General features: G+C 41.2%; 1 protein-coding gene across 1 annotated transcript in view; it reads left to right on the top strand.

Annotated features, from left to right (window-relative positions):
- Positions 1–13924, top strand: part of KCNK5 (potassium two pore domain channel subfamily K member 5) — a 63666-nt gene extending 49742 nt beyond the window's left edge. Inside the window, exons 2-5 of the mRNA XM_073338559.2 lie at positions 4290–4401; positions 5702–5868; positions 6949–7117; positions 8258–13924. Coding sequence (XP_073194660.1) covers positions 4290–4401; positions 5702–5868; positions 6949–7117; positions 8258–9078 — 1269 coding nt within the window. The 3' untranslated portion in view covers positions 9079–13924. The remainder of the gene's footprint in view (positions 1–4289; positions 4402–5701; positions 5869–6948; positions 7118–8257) is intronic.
- Positions 13925–14553: the final 629 nt, after the last annotated feature.

Below are 14553 nucleotides of genomic sequence, written 5' to 3'. Positions count from 1 at the left end.
GAAAGCACACTTGTTGAACTGAAACTCATACCTTTGTATGTAGGTATGGACATTCGCTGATCTTGGTGCAAGAGGCAAGAGTAGCTTATTTCAGTTTATCTTAAACCTATTCCCAACTGACTTAAACTAAACAGAAAAGCCATTCTTGCATCAAAGAAGTGTCCACACACACAGTTTAACTACATCAGTTTAAACTGACACCTTAGTTTATACCAATGCAACTTTCTCATGTAGGCCTTAGTTTTCTCATTTCCTTCCTGCTCAACATGCATAGAAGGAGTGTATGGGCTGTCAGCTGGCATTCGACTCTGTATTTCTATTTTGTATGACCTGACTGGCTGCTGCAATTGAAAGACTTAGGCCATGTGTATAGTATGGGCTACAGCAGCTTAACTGTGGCACCATAACACAAATGCTTCCTACAATGACAGAACAGGTTTTTCTATCACTGTAGGAACTCCAGCCTCAGTAACTAGGTTAATGGAAGCATTCTTCCGTCAACCTTGCTGTGTCTATAACACCTGCCCCTTCTAGGGGCACTTGTGGCTTCAACAAATCTGCCTACAGCAGCACCCATCTTTATGGTTTCTATCAACTGATAAGAGTCCTCAGCAGGCCAGCCCTGTTTTCTACCTGCGCCTCTAGCTATAGCCTTTAGCCTACAACAGATATTGTACACAATCTTGCATGCTTGTCAGACTTCCCCAGTAGAGAGATCTGTAGTCCTATTCCTTCATCCAGACTCCAAAGCTTACTTCTTTTTATCTCTAAATGGGCTCCAATAGTGAAATGCATTTTAATTTTTTTTAATTGTGTTTCTCTACCACATACCCAATAAATTCACTTTGAGGACAATGTTGTTGCAGGAAGGGTAGTTGTATGTGTTAGGGCTCAAAATTAAATAACCTGGCTTTTATTATATTTATTTAATTAGTTCTGTGTGTTTATTCATGGGGTTTGGGGGTCTGTGCTAAGTACAGTATCTGATCCACATCTCACACACACACACACACACCCTACGTACCGACTTGCATGGTATTGGCCAGTGTAAGGAGAACACACAGCATACAATGTATTGTCTCTGACCCTAGAAGAGATCATTTCTCTGTGCTTAGATTAGACTAGCCTACATTAAAAGTGCCTGGAGTGCAACCGGAGAAGTCCTAAATTGCATTTTGAATTGCAGAGTAAGGACTAACTAATCAGTTATGGATTTCTATTAAGGGCTTGTCTTCACTAGAATTTTGAATTAATTGAGATAATTGATTGCCAATTAAAAGGTAAAGAACAAACATTTATAGCCAGGATCAAATGTGTGGGGAGTACGCATGCCAGCTTTTACAAATGTGTTAACTACCTCGACTTAATTGCAATCAAAAGTTTAGTGAAGACCTATCCTAAGGCCATATCTACACTACCACTTTAGTTGGTATAATTTATGTTGCTCAGGGAGCATGAAAAAACACACCCCTGAGTGACATAAGTTACACCAACAGAAGTGCCGGTGTGGAGAGCACTGTGTCGACAGGAGAGCTCTCTCCCGTCGGCACAGAGTGGCTACACAAGTGATCTTACGGCAGTGCAGCTACACTGGTACAGCTATGCTCCTGTAAGCTCGCTAGTGTAGACAGAACAGAAGAGTGAACTGGGTAACCAACCGTTTCTAGTGAGGAAGGTTCAAGTATATATCACAACTGTGGTCAGATGCATTATTATTTATTTATTTAAAACCTTGTAAACTTCTATACACATTATCTGTGGCCACTGTGCTTAGGTGTTGTTTCTAGTGCAACCTCCCTGTGATTCAGTTTGGGAAACGCTGGTCTAGGCTAAAATACCTCCAAAGATCATCCCCACAAATATGAGGATTCTTCATGAGCCTTCAGTGCCCTCTAGGCCTGAGCTGATGATTTGCTAGCTCTGAAAAACAAAAATATTGACCCTTCCCACCGCAAAATGTTATAAAAAAAAAAAAAAACATTTAGCATTCAAATGAGCTCAGTTAATACAAAGACATGTTATGAGAAAGAAAGCTGAATGAGAAGCAGGGCTGATTCAAGAAACTAGAGGCCGGATAGCATGAAATAACTTGGAAAAGTTAAGCAAAGGAAAACAAACCAAAAGGAGCCCAGTTTTGTGCTGGCTCATCAGCCTTTGCCAGGGACAGCAGGTGAACTAGCACTTGCCTGTGCTTTTTTGTTTTTGCATTTGTGTCGCTTGGCCAGAGGATTCCATTAGGCCCTGTTCATGTCCAAGCTATTCTAGGCCTTGTAACAATGTTTGAAAGTTTTAAAATTTGATTGACTGTTTTGCAGAATATGTCCCCACTAAACCATATTCAGTAGCTGTGCTAGACACCAGCTGACTACTACTTCACCAATATAATGTGGGAGTTAGCGCATGAGCTGTGTGGAGTCATGTAACTCTAGCTATAGCTTATTCCCAAGTAAACCTGTTTAAACACTGCTACAGTTTTGCAAAACTCTACTTGTGGGGAGAAAAGTTTTAATAGGCAAGAACATTTTCATTAATGAATTGGGGAAATCTGAGGAACTGTCCCAGATTGAGGTGTCATTAGAGGAGATTTTGGAATAAATTGATAAATTTAACAGTAATAAGTCACCAGGACCAGGTGGTATTGATAAATTTAACAGTAATAAGTCACCAGGACCATCTGAAGGAACTCAAATGTGAAAATGCAGAACTACTAACTGTGGTATGTAACCTGTCATTTAAAACAGATTTTGTACTAGATGACTGGAGGATAGCTAATGTGATGTCAATTATCAAAAAAGGCTCCAGAGGCAATCCCAGTAATTACAGTCCAGTACACCTAACTTCATTACCAGGCAAATTGGTTGAAACTATAGTAAAGAACAGACTTATCAGACACGTAGATGAACACGATTTGTTGGGAAAGAGTCAATATGGTTTTTGTAAAGGGAAATCGTGCCTCACCAATCTACTAGAATTTGTTGAGGGGTCAACAATCATGTGCACAAGGATAATCAAGTGGATATAGTGTACTTAGTTTTTCAGAAAGCATTTGGCAAGGTCCCTCACCAAAGGCTCTTAAGCAAAGTAAGCTGTCATGGGATAAGAGAGAAGGTCCTCTCGTGGATCAGTAACTGGTTAAAAGACAGGAAACAAAGGTTCGGAATAAATTATCAGTTTTCAAAATGGGGAGAGAGAAATAGTGGTGTCCCCCAGTGCAAAGTAATGCACGTTGGAAAACATAATCCCAACTATACATATAAAATGATGGGGTCTAAATTAACTGTTACCACTCAAGAAAGATCTTGGAGTCATTGTAAATAGTTCTCTGAAAATATCCACTCAATGTGCAGCAGCAGTCAAAAAAGCGAACAGAATGTTAGGAATTAGTAAAGGGATAGATAATAATACAGAAAATATTACATTCCCTCTATATAAATCCATGGCATGCCCGCACCTTGAATACTGTGTGCAGTTCTGGTCGTCCCATCTCAAAAAAGATATATTGGAATTGGAGAAGGTACAGAAAAGGGCAACAAAAATGATTAGGGGTAAAGAACAGCTTCCATCTGAGGAAAGATTAATAAGACTAGGACTCTTCAACTTGGAAAAGGGATGACTGAGGGGGGATAGGATAGAGGTCTTAAAAAAACATGACTGGTGTAGAGAAAGTGAATAAGGAAGTGTTATTTACTCTGCATAACAGAAGAACTATGGGTCACCCAATGAAATTAATAGGCAGGAGGCTTAAACAAAAAGAAGTATTTCTTCACACACAACACAGTCAACCTGTGAAACTCTTTGCCAGAGAATGTTGTGATTATAACAGGGCTCAAAAAAGAACTAGATAAGTTCATGGAGGATAGATCTATCAATGGCTATTAGCCAGGATGGGCAGGGATGCAAAACCATGCTCTGAAGTGTCCTAGCCTCTGTTTTCCAGAAGATGGGATTGAGCGACAGGGGATGGATCACTTGATGATTGCCTGTTCTGTTTATTCCCTCTGAAACACCTGGCATTGGCCACTGTCGGAAGACAGGATACTAGACTAGATGGACCATTGGTCTGACCCACTATGGCCATTCATATGGTTGGTTGTATCTCCTTCTCTCTCCCTTCCCACAGTCTTAGCAAGGATGGGAGAGTAAACTTTGTGCCTGGTGTCCAGTAAAATTTCATTACCATTTTTCAAGGTTGAACTAAGGGGAAGACTTGATGAATATAACTTTCTACTTCAAGCTTCATGTTGGGCATTACATCCAGATGATTTTATATATAAATTGTTTCCTTGTAGGTGGTGTCAGATGCTGCTGGGCAAGGGGTTGCAATCACTGGGAACAAAACCTTCAACAACTGGAATTGGCCTAATGCTGTCATCTTTGCTGCTACAGTAATCACAACAATCGGTGGGTATTTAGCATGTAAAGTCTCCTGGCCTTTAAGTCCAGTGGACTGGTACCATCTCTTGTCCAACTGGCTGTCCACTGAAAGGAAGATAAAGGCTTATAGGAAGTTATACAAATCAATAAAAACCTTAGAAAATTTATCTTTTAGGCACATTTGGTGAGGTGATGACAGTTTTTTTTCAATTTCTGTGTCCACAGCACTCAAATCCTTGAACTACATAATAGAAATGTTTCCCTTGCTGAGTAGATACAATCCTGTGTGCTGAAAAGGTGGGATTAATGTATTCTTAGTTCCAATCAAGTTTTACACTTGCAAGTCTATGTGATATAAATTTAGCGTAGAGTGTTGCCTTTAACTTAAAGGAATATTCTTGGAGCTTGGCACATCCACACATGCATGAGATTTTGTGAAACTCTCCTATCCTGTACCGTCCCACACACTCCCAAACAAGCTGTTGATAAACGCATTGCCGTTAGTGAAAGAGACAGATCTGAAGACCTTCCTGTGTCTCTCTTGTATTTCTTGGAGAAAGCTGGGCAGAATTGATGCGCTCTCCTTAATCTCACTGCTGATTTGTTCATGTGGAACCCTATTGCACCATACGGCTTATTCCTCATCTCGGCTATGCAGACAGACTGTGCTGCAGAACTTGCAAAATCAGCTGCTGCTCTCTTGCAAAAATCTGCCTTTGCTTTTACAGAAGGTCTTTGCTGATATGTCCAGAGAGCTCTGCAAGATGCAGGAAAACATCAGGGACACTGTTTGTTGTTTGTTCTTACAAGGAACACGCAGTGTTTGCTCATACAAATTGACCAGTGGAGATGGAAACCTTACTGTGAAACCAAATACAGCACCATGTTCTGCTTGTTACTATTATTAAAAACCTTTTGAAAAAAGCCTTACTTCATTGTTCTTTAAACCAGTTTTTGCATTCTTGAACTTTTTACTGGAAGTTAAGAAAATTCTAGCAGAGGGTTAGAAATGGGACTAGTTGTCCTTACTGGGGCTGTGCTCAGAATATTTGCTAAACTCTGTTGCCATCAGAGGGCCAAAGCCCTGACCCAGGCACCGTGTTCTATCACAACCTTTCCTCCACCTCTTCACTACCAGGCTTCCTTTATCTGCAGAAATACCAGGGCAAGGCTTAGATGTTCATAATGGATCTCATAAACGACATGTCTTATCTGGGGCGTCTTACCTGAGGCTTCTCGTACAGCAGATGTCAGGGAACAACTCCCTATATATATGCTGCACTGCCTTGAATTGGCATCTGTGTAAATGGTCTTTTATCTCTTTCAGGCTATGGAAATGTTGCTCCTAAGACACCCGCTGGACGTGTCTTCTGCATATTTTATGGGCTCTTTGGAGTTCCTCTCTGCTTGACATGGATCAGTGCTTTGGGGAAGTTTTTCGGTGGACGTGCCAAGAGGCTGGGCCAGTTCCTAACAAAGCGAGGAGTAAGCCTGGTATGGATTTCTGTTTCTTTTTCCTCCTACAGGGTGTGGTTGGTGTGTGACTTGAACTTCTAGTTCTTCGGCTATCTGCTAATCTGGGTAGTGTACTTGGCTCTTAAGGACCATATTCTCCAATAGGATTACATGGATTGAATGGAGAAAACTCAGCCCTGTTTGTAAGCTCTCTGACGCAGGATCCATGACCACTAGAGTTTGTACAGCATGGAGCACAATGGGGCCCTGATTGGGCCTCTGGGTTATATGGTAATACAAACATTTGATAATATTGTAGTGAATATGGAGACATTTACAAAACAGTGTTACAAAAATGTGTATAATCGGTGTATATAACTGACTGTTAATGCAGTAAAACCAAGCAGGTACAGTAAACTATTGAGGGTGAAATAAATGTATGTACGCAGGCAGGTAAATGGGTTTTGTGCAGGAGTTGGTGGAGAATGGGAAGGAAAGTGCTAAAATTCTCTCCACGCCTGCCATGAATTTCAGTATGTATGGTGATCACTCTTGTGGCTTCTCCAGCCACAGCATCCCATCTCTCCAGCACAGAGCTTAAGTGCTGTGGGGGCCAAGTTCTGCCTCTCTGCATCAGAATGAGTTGTGCCTATAGAGATTTAACAGGCTGATGTCCATTACAGGGCTGCTGTTCTCTCAAAGGTGTTAGTGGTGTCACCTACACCTTAGTGCAACTTGTGTAGTTCCCAAAACCCTTTGATAGAACTGAAGCCTAGGAATTCAGAATACTGTATGTTTAATTCATATAACATGCCCTGGCTCTCCTTTTTCTCTTGAACCCTCCAGTGCTATCTCCTGTCAACCCCATAGTGCTCCTTCACTGATCACTTGCTCCTCTTCTGTCAGCTGTGCCCCTACCTCCACCGGCCTTTTGCAACCCCCTGCCTTACTACCAGAGCACTCCTTATCTTTTGCTCCAGCAGCCACTGTGCAGGGTTGGTGATATGCTCATGGACTGCAGTATTCGGGCTAACATTGATGGACACTGTAAAATGCGCTGGGGTGGAAGAAAACTTGACTTGTGTGTCTGAATTATTTTTTTTTCTTCATCCTTCACAGCGAATGGCACAAATTACATGCACAGCAATTTTCATTGTCTGGGGAGTCTTAGTCCATCTGGTCATTCCTCCCTTTGTCTTTATGGTGACTGAAGGCTGGGACTACATTGAAGGTCTCTATTTCTCATTCATCACAATCACCACCATAGGATTTGGAGACTTTGTTGCTGGTCAGTTAATTCCCTATTTTATTATTTGTATATTGCCTGAGGTGTGTCTGTCTTCAGTGTAAATGTCAATAGTCTCAGGGGGGGGGGAAGGGAGTACAACTTCCTGAGATCTGGGTGCGTCTGGAGGCTTTTGCATTACTGAAGCTTTTATTAAAGATCAGCACTACTCCACGAGACTCTGGAGCTAGCCCTGCAACTTCTCAAAATGGCACTTCCTAGACCCTGAGCTCAGTGCTCCGCAGAGGTTGGGCGTGGGGGTAAGGAGAGTTGTCTCGGCATTGTGAAGTGGGAGACACTGCTCCATTACTGCCCTTACTTCCACTGGTCCTAGCAAGCACAGGATTTTGCTAAGTGTCTCATCATGTGGGGAGTGACCCAGAGGGCTTGTGATCGAACCCCATCAGTGGAAAAAGTCTTGGGTTAGGCCAAAGAGCTAGGAAACCATGGAGCCCTTAACTTTTAGGTCATGGTCCCTCACACACACACCCTTTTAGAGCAATCAAAACTTTTTAGAAACAAGCCTCATAGCATCACTGGGGCAAGCATTGTCCCTTTTTCTCAAATGAGAGAAAATGAGGCACAGAGTTGTTGAGGCCTAATCTTTGAGGAGTGACCTTTAATCTTGGGTGCCCAACTTCAGCCACCTAGGCTCTGCTTTGGTGAGTTTGTATTTGCTCTCCAGAAGTGCCAAGCGCTCATAACTTAACTAAAGTCAGTGACAGCTCTGGGTGACCAGCACCTCTGAATATTGAGCCCAAGATATCTAGAGTTCAGTGCCCTAAATTAGATGGCACTCCTGAAAATTTGGGCATAGCTTGTCCAAAACCATCCAGGAGAGTTTGAAACAGAATCTAGAATCTTGATTACTGACTTCTGCTTTAGATAACTAGATTGTCCTTTCTCCCTAACCCATTTTTAAAGAAAGATCATTCATATGCAGTAGCTCATTCTAGGAGAGTTTAAATGCAAACCTCCACATGTTTTCTGTTTCAGCTTTGCTCTTGGAAGACAGGTGTGAAAATGGTGGTCTGAAAACTCTTGAAGATTCTTCATTGGATTTCAAGTTATATCCAGACTAAAGCTTCTTTAAACTTTGTATACTCTTGTTATATAACCTTTCTTGTTTTGAATTCTTTATAGGTGTAAACCCGGACGTGAATTACCATGCCCTTTACAGATATTTTGTGGAGTTCTGGATCTACCTGGGCCTAGCTTGGCTTTCACTCTTTGTCAATTGGAAGGTCAGCATGTTTGTGGAAGTCCACAAAGCAATCAAGAAACGGAGGAAAAAAAGGAAAGAGTCCTTTGAAAATCACTCTCCCTCTAAAAAAACCCTTCAGATGGGCAACTCCAAGGATGTGAACATCTTCAGCTTCCTTTCCAAGAAGGAAGAGACCTACAATGATCTCATCAAGCAGATTGGGAAGAAGGCTCTGAAGACAAGCAATGACAAAATGATTAAAGCAGAAAATGCTAAACCAAATATCCAGAATGCCCACAAGGATGCCCTGGTGACATACACAAAGAGCAAATCATTCGATTATGACAAGGTTTCCCTAGGACTCAAAAACTGTCACATCATGAGGCACGTAAATGACAAATGCACTGGAGACAGCCCCTTTGAGGGCACCATATTTGTAAACCAGCTGGACCGGATCAGCGAGGAAGAAGGGGAAGCTTGGGACTCCAGGGATTACCGACCCTTAATCTTTGAGAGTGCCAATATAAATTTTGCAAATGAGGAAGAAGACAATGAGGAAGATCTTTCAGATGATGAGGAAACTTCAAAGTCCTCCATGGATGACAATCTTGAAGAGGATCCAGAGACTCCCAAAAAACTGGTGAAGTTCCCATCCTCTGACGAATCTACCTTTGCCAGTAAAGAGTCGGAGATTTCTGTGCCTTATAAACAACTGATGAATGTGTACAACACAGTAAACAATGTAACGGCTACAACGTGATGCAACATGCATTTTGGCAACGTTTTTTTAAAGGTGGTTAATACTGTCATTCAAAATGTATGCAGGAGGAAGGCAGATTCATTACTAGCACCTCCTGTTTCTAACACCCAAACCAAAAACCTCCTATGTCTTAACGTCATCAACAGTTGTTTGTTTTTTGGAGTCCAATCAGCTTTGCTTGTCTATGTTAGAACAGTTGCAAGATGACAATTTAAAGCTTGAGGTATCTTACTTCCTCTTGGGACTCTGTAGTTCTTGAAGAAAGCGGGAGGAAATGACTAAAGTTGTTACACTGGACCTATTTTTTTTATTATGCTTTTCATGGGAGAATTCATTTGGGTGTAAAACTGTACAGTTGCAGACAAACTGGTTTAGGCATATAGAACATGTTAGATTACTGCACTAGCCTCTCACCTCTAGAAAGCTGGATTCAAGTTCTGCGTAGCTCACAAGTGAAAATAAGTTTGGGGTCTTATCCTAGCCACACATCACCAACTTGCTACCACTAGATGTGGCATAACCGGTAGTCTATCTCCAAGAGAAGCTTGGGACTGGAATAACAGGATGTACTTAAGGTCAGAGTTGAGGTGCATTGGCAGAGGTGAGTAAAGAAGCTTCAGAGCTACCATGATGTTTCTCTGGGTTATGCCAGTGCTGTTAGTAAATGGTGAACAGTGAATTTATGAACAAAAATATTAAACTAAAAAACACCGAAGGAACTGGCTTAAAGAGAGCCTGCTTAGCAAACAAGAACCTGCCTGGAATGAAATCATCTTTAGGGGCATGAAAAGCACTTGTGGCTAAAGTTCACTGTGTCCAGCAGCCAAGAACTGTGCAAGAAGGAGGTGGGAGGGAAGCCACCTTGATCAAAGTAAAGAGGAGCACAAAGGATATGACAGACTTTTTACATGGAAAGTGTCCTTCCACTGTCTGTATTCTAGAGAAAATACTTGAATACACTTTGTCTGTACAGATGAAGTTTTAGTTAAACTGTCCTTTTGAGTAAAATCACCTTTTGAGTAGCAAATCCTGTCTGAATGTTGCAATGCCTGTCAAAGGGACCTGAAGAACTGCTACAGAAACCTGTACAGTATGATCACTATCTCTGTTTCAGAAACTCTTGCTGTACCTCCCCAACTTGGTACTTCAGATTAGACTTGAAGTTGAGATGGTCTTAAAAACAGTCACATTTTGACTATGGTATTTTTAAAAGCATAACCCACTTGGGTATTCAATGGTTGTTCTGCCCCACTTCCAAGAAGGTTGTGTAATGGTAGACCTTGGGTAAAATTTTCAGAAGTGCCAGTGACTTAGGGATTGTTTACTCAGAGGATTAGTGCGTAACAGATGAGAATGTGAATCAGCAGTGTACTAGTTTGCTATATGCTAACTGGCCATGTGGACCCGTTACCATGCACTAAAATCTCTTTAGTGTGCTTTGACATATTCCCATATGAAAGCGTATTGTGGAACTTCTAGTGTGTTGTAGCAGGGTCCACTTGACCAGTTAGTGTGCACCAAGCGGGTGCACTGTAGATTTATACCCTGGCTTGCTGCATGCTAATTCTGTGTAGACAAGCCCTTAGTCCCTTTTTTCCATAAGTGACTCAGGCTCCTAAGTCACTTGAGCACATCTGAAATTTTTACCTCTTGCCTCTAATTAGAGCTTTTGGTTGATTGTGGGGTATGTGGGCTGTTTTTTTAAAATGTTAACCCCAGATGTTTTGAGTAAAAAAGAAAACGGTAATATGTTTTTCTTTCCTTTTTTTAAAAAAGAGATCCACACATACACCATGTAAAACTCTTTCAAATGAGGCTCTTGATTACATGTTGGCAAGAGGTGCTGCTACTCTGGATACTGGGACACTGCAGAGGAGGGTGTGCTGTGGGAGGGGAAAGGACAGTGTCCCAGTATCCAAAGTATTTTAGAACAGATAATTGTCAAGACCTTTGGACTTAAAATGGCAAGTTTTTGTTTTATAATATCTAAATCATTCCAAGATGCCCTAGAAATTTTGAAAGTTCAGAGAACAGTTAAAACTGCAATATATGGATTTGGGAAGGAGAGACATAAATATTGCTGCCTCTAGAACTCGGTGAGAAGGATTGTATGGAATTTTGTAACCCTAACCTTGAAGGACTAAATTTACTAATAACTGTAAATATTCATTGCTGCTTGAATCATGGGAGTCTCCTTCCACATTAGGAGGAGAAACTGTGGGAACCCAGCACTCCAGTTAGATATCATGTTGACAAGAAGTTCTGAAGCCACCTACTGTAAAACAAGGAAAGTCTGTATTGGTTGCTCTTTGGATAATTGTATTATGTTCATGAAGGTGTGTAACCTAATTGTAACAAGAGCAAGATCCTGCTCTGTTAAAAATGTTGGAAAAATGTGAAATTAACTTAATTGGTTTCAGCAGTTATTCCACCTTTACAATATTATAGCTGAAGAGAGAATCTAACTCAAGGTGTAATTTCATACTTTTACTGGTTTTTGGAGTCTTGATGACTAGATGATCAGATTTGCAACAGTTGCAAAAGAGTGTCTGTACTAGGAAGGTTTTGATGAGTTCTAATAGGTTTTCTTTTCACAGCCTTTCATTATGACTCCAAGCCCCTCAGGTATGCATCCTTGTGTAGAGGGTTTTGGGTGATAACTGTATCTTGATGCCACTGTGTTGTTGTTATTGTTTGTTGTTTTCAACCGTAAGAAATGGGAGGCAGGGCTCCGTTTATAGAGGTGTGACTTTTACTGTGGCAGGTCTAATATTCTCATTAAAGAAATGCATATCACTTAAAAGAAAAAGAAAAAAAAAAACCCCACCACTCCAAAAAACTCTTCTTGTTCTCCAGCTTGTCTTCCATTGTTGACACAAAGAGCAAAGTTTTAGTGACAGTTAACTACGGGGTTAGGGTTGGGGAGAAAGGCACACTGAAAAAGATGGAGGAAGCAAGTCCATCTTGGTATTCCGTGTTAAGCAGAGAAGAGGAGCAGCTGAAGTGTGGTCCATGGAGCTTTAGAATGTGGCTTCTCTTTAATATAGAAATTACATGACCCAGACACTTCTCTTGGCTGCTCTGACTGAGATGGAATGTTGCACAATCTCCATATCAAACTGCAGCTATGTCTTTAAAGGTGTAGAGGGATGTGATCTGTTCCATGTTATCAAGTTAGGTGCAGCTCTCTGCCTTCTGCCAAGCTGCTGACATGGCCCTCATTTGGACTTTCCCAACATAGTATATAAAAGCCTACATTATAAACACCATGGATTTTCAGGTGCTGATTAACTTTCCATGGAACTAAGTACAGAATTCTTTTTTGGAGACATAAACACACCTCACTCAAGACAACCCATTCATGTGCCTTACTGTAACACTACTGGGCAAAATTCGCCTCTTTGCAGTGGGCCAGCACAAGGGCTATGCACCAATTAAATCCTGCTTTGCACCTGAAGATTAATTGGGATTTAATTGGTACATTGCAGAGGGCCAGCACAAAAGCGAAGAGGTGGTTTCCCTCCACCCCCAAGTATTTTTCAGATCTGGTGCCATCTCAGAATTGCTTGAGTTCTAAGCCAGCCAGCCCTCTTTGTCCACCTGTCTTCCACGTTTTAAGAAAAACAACATCCTGGGGCCTTAACTAGCATTGTCTTCTTGCCCTTTGATTCTCATGTAGCGAACCAGAAGCGTGTTCAGTGTTTTAGCTCTTCAACATAAAAGTGCCTATAGCTAGTTTCAATTCCCAGATGCTGCTTGGGGAAAATTCTGTATAATGTGAAGTAGTTCAAGGAAACGTAACTTTACTGTTTGCCACCATTTAGAATTTCACTGGGGTTTGTGAACTGAGGTTGTGGTTTGTTCTTCAGTAATTTCAGTTTTATAGGTGGGATTATGTGGTCAGTGGCTAACTTTAATAAAAAACCAAATTTATGGTAGATATAGACTTAGGGAGGGGGGGATATCCTTCCAGCTGACTAATGGCTGCTAACCTATTTCCAGCCACCTCTGGGCCATTATATCTGAGCATGGTTTCCCCTTTCATGCCTGATTTCCATTTGCCAAGATGATCCAATGCTGTCAAAGGCATTGGCAGTTGCAGCCAGGTCTTTGTTATGTTTAAAATTTTGTTCCTACATCCAAATTAAAAAGACAAGGCAGCCTCATCTTCCACTTAGCTCTCCCCTCTGTCTCACGCCAATTAGACTGGTTTGAGGGTGACTAAATGGACTTCAGTGGGGTGTGTGTTTTGTGGCAGGCAGACTAACAAATCTGATACATTGGTACGAAACTGCTGAGTAATAGACAATAAGAGCCATGTTCTTCCAGTGCTGGGGGCTTACGTGAATCCATTGCTGCCAATGGACGCCACAAAACTTAATGGACACCATAAAACCAAAACAAGTGCTTACTGACAAACACCTTGTCATCCTGCATAAGATGTGATTTTTTTTTCCCTCTATTTGATTTGAGTGGTACAGATAAAAAAATATATCAACATTCTCAGTAAAATAGGAACAAAAAAGTAATACAGAAGCCTGTTGACCTTAATAGGAGCCTGAGAGCTCTATCTTTTCTATACTCTTCTTGCTTTCTAGGCTTCAGTCTATTGATTGTGATGCATTTAACTTATATATATATATAAGAAAGAGTCCCTAATTTTTAAAGTCTATACAGTCCTGGTGATCTCATTTCTGTCACTCCGTCACATGAACAAATAAATCATCTGTTTGTTCTTTGTTTGTTTGGTGATGGTCACTGGAATCACAATGTATGTAAATATTGGATAACTCTGTGTCAAATGTAATTTATTTTAATATTTTGCAATAAAACGTGAATTGTACAAGTTGTTTTCTTCAGACATAATTGGGGGAAGTAGAGAGGTCATCAAGGAACTGAGTCTTATTTCTATGATACCAAGACATTTGTATTGCAGTTCACAGACAAGGTTGGTCTTGTTCCAAAAAGCTACAACCCTGATACAGCAAGTTGTAAGTTAACACACTGTACTTTGAGGGAGCAAAGTCTGTCAAAAGGACAGGCATGTTGGAACAGAGGTCAGCATTTGGAAGGCTAGCCAAAAGGTCATATGGATATGCTTGTGTACCCACAACCATTCTCCAAATCCTTCACTCCACAATGTCTGAATGGGAGGTAGATGACAAAAAAAATTGTATTAAAACTGTAGGAACAATCCTCCAGTGGCCATTGAATGGGCTAGAAGACCTAACCGGCATTTTTCTGTCTCCAGCAGTTTAATGTACTGAGCACCAGCAGCTCCCAGAGAAATCAGTGGGAGATGGGGTGACCAACACTTGAGAAAAATCAGGCCACTTACTGCACATGCCTAACTTTAGGCACCCAAGTCTGAATGTGGCCTAATAGGTATATGTATGATATGTACATAGCCAATTTGACTCTCCAGCTATTTAGCATCTAGCAGTTGATGGCAGGAAGTGCCAGACTGGGACACTG

Source organism: Lepidochelys kempii, chromosome 3 (assembly GCF_965140285.1).
Source record: "Lepidochelys kempii isolate rLepKem1 chromosome 3, rLepKem1.hap1, whole genome shotgun sequence".
Lineage (NCBI taxonomy): Eukaryota > Metazoa > Chordata > Testudines > Cheloniidae > Lepidochelys > Lepidochelys kempii.
Note: the sequence above shows the minus strand (reverse complement) of the source record. Positions and strands in the feature narration are given on the sequence as shown.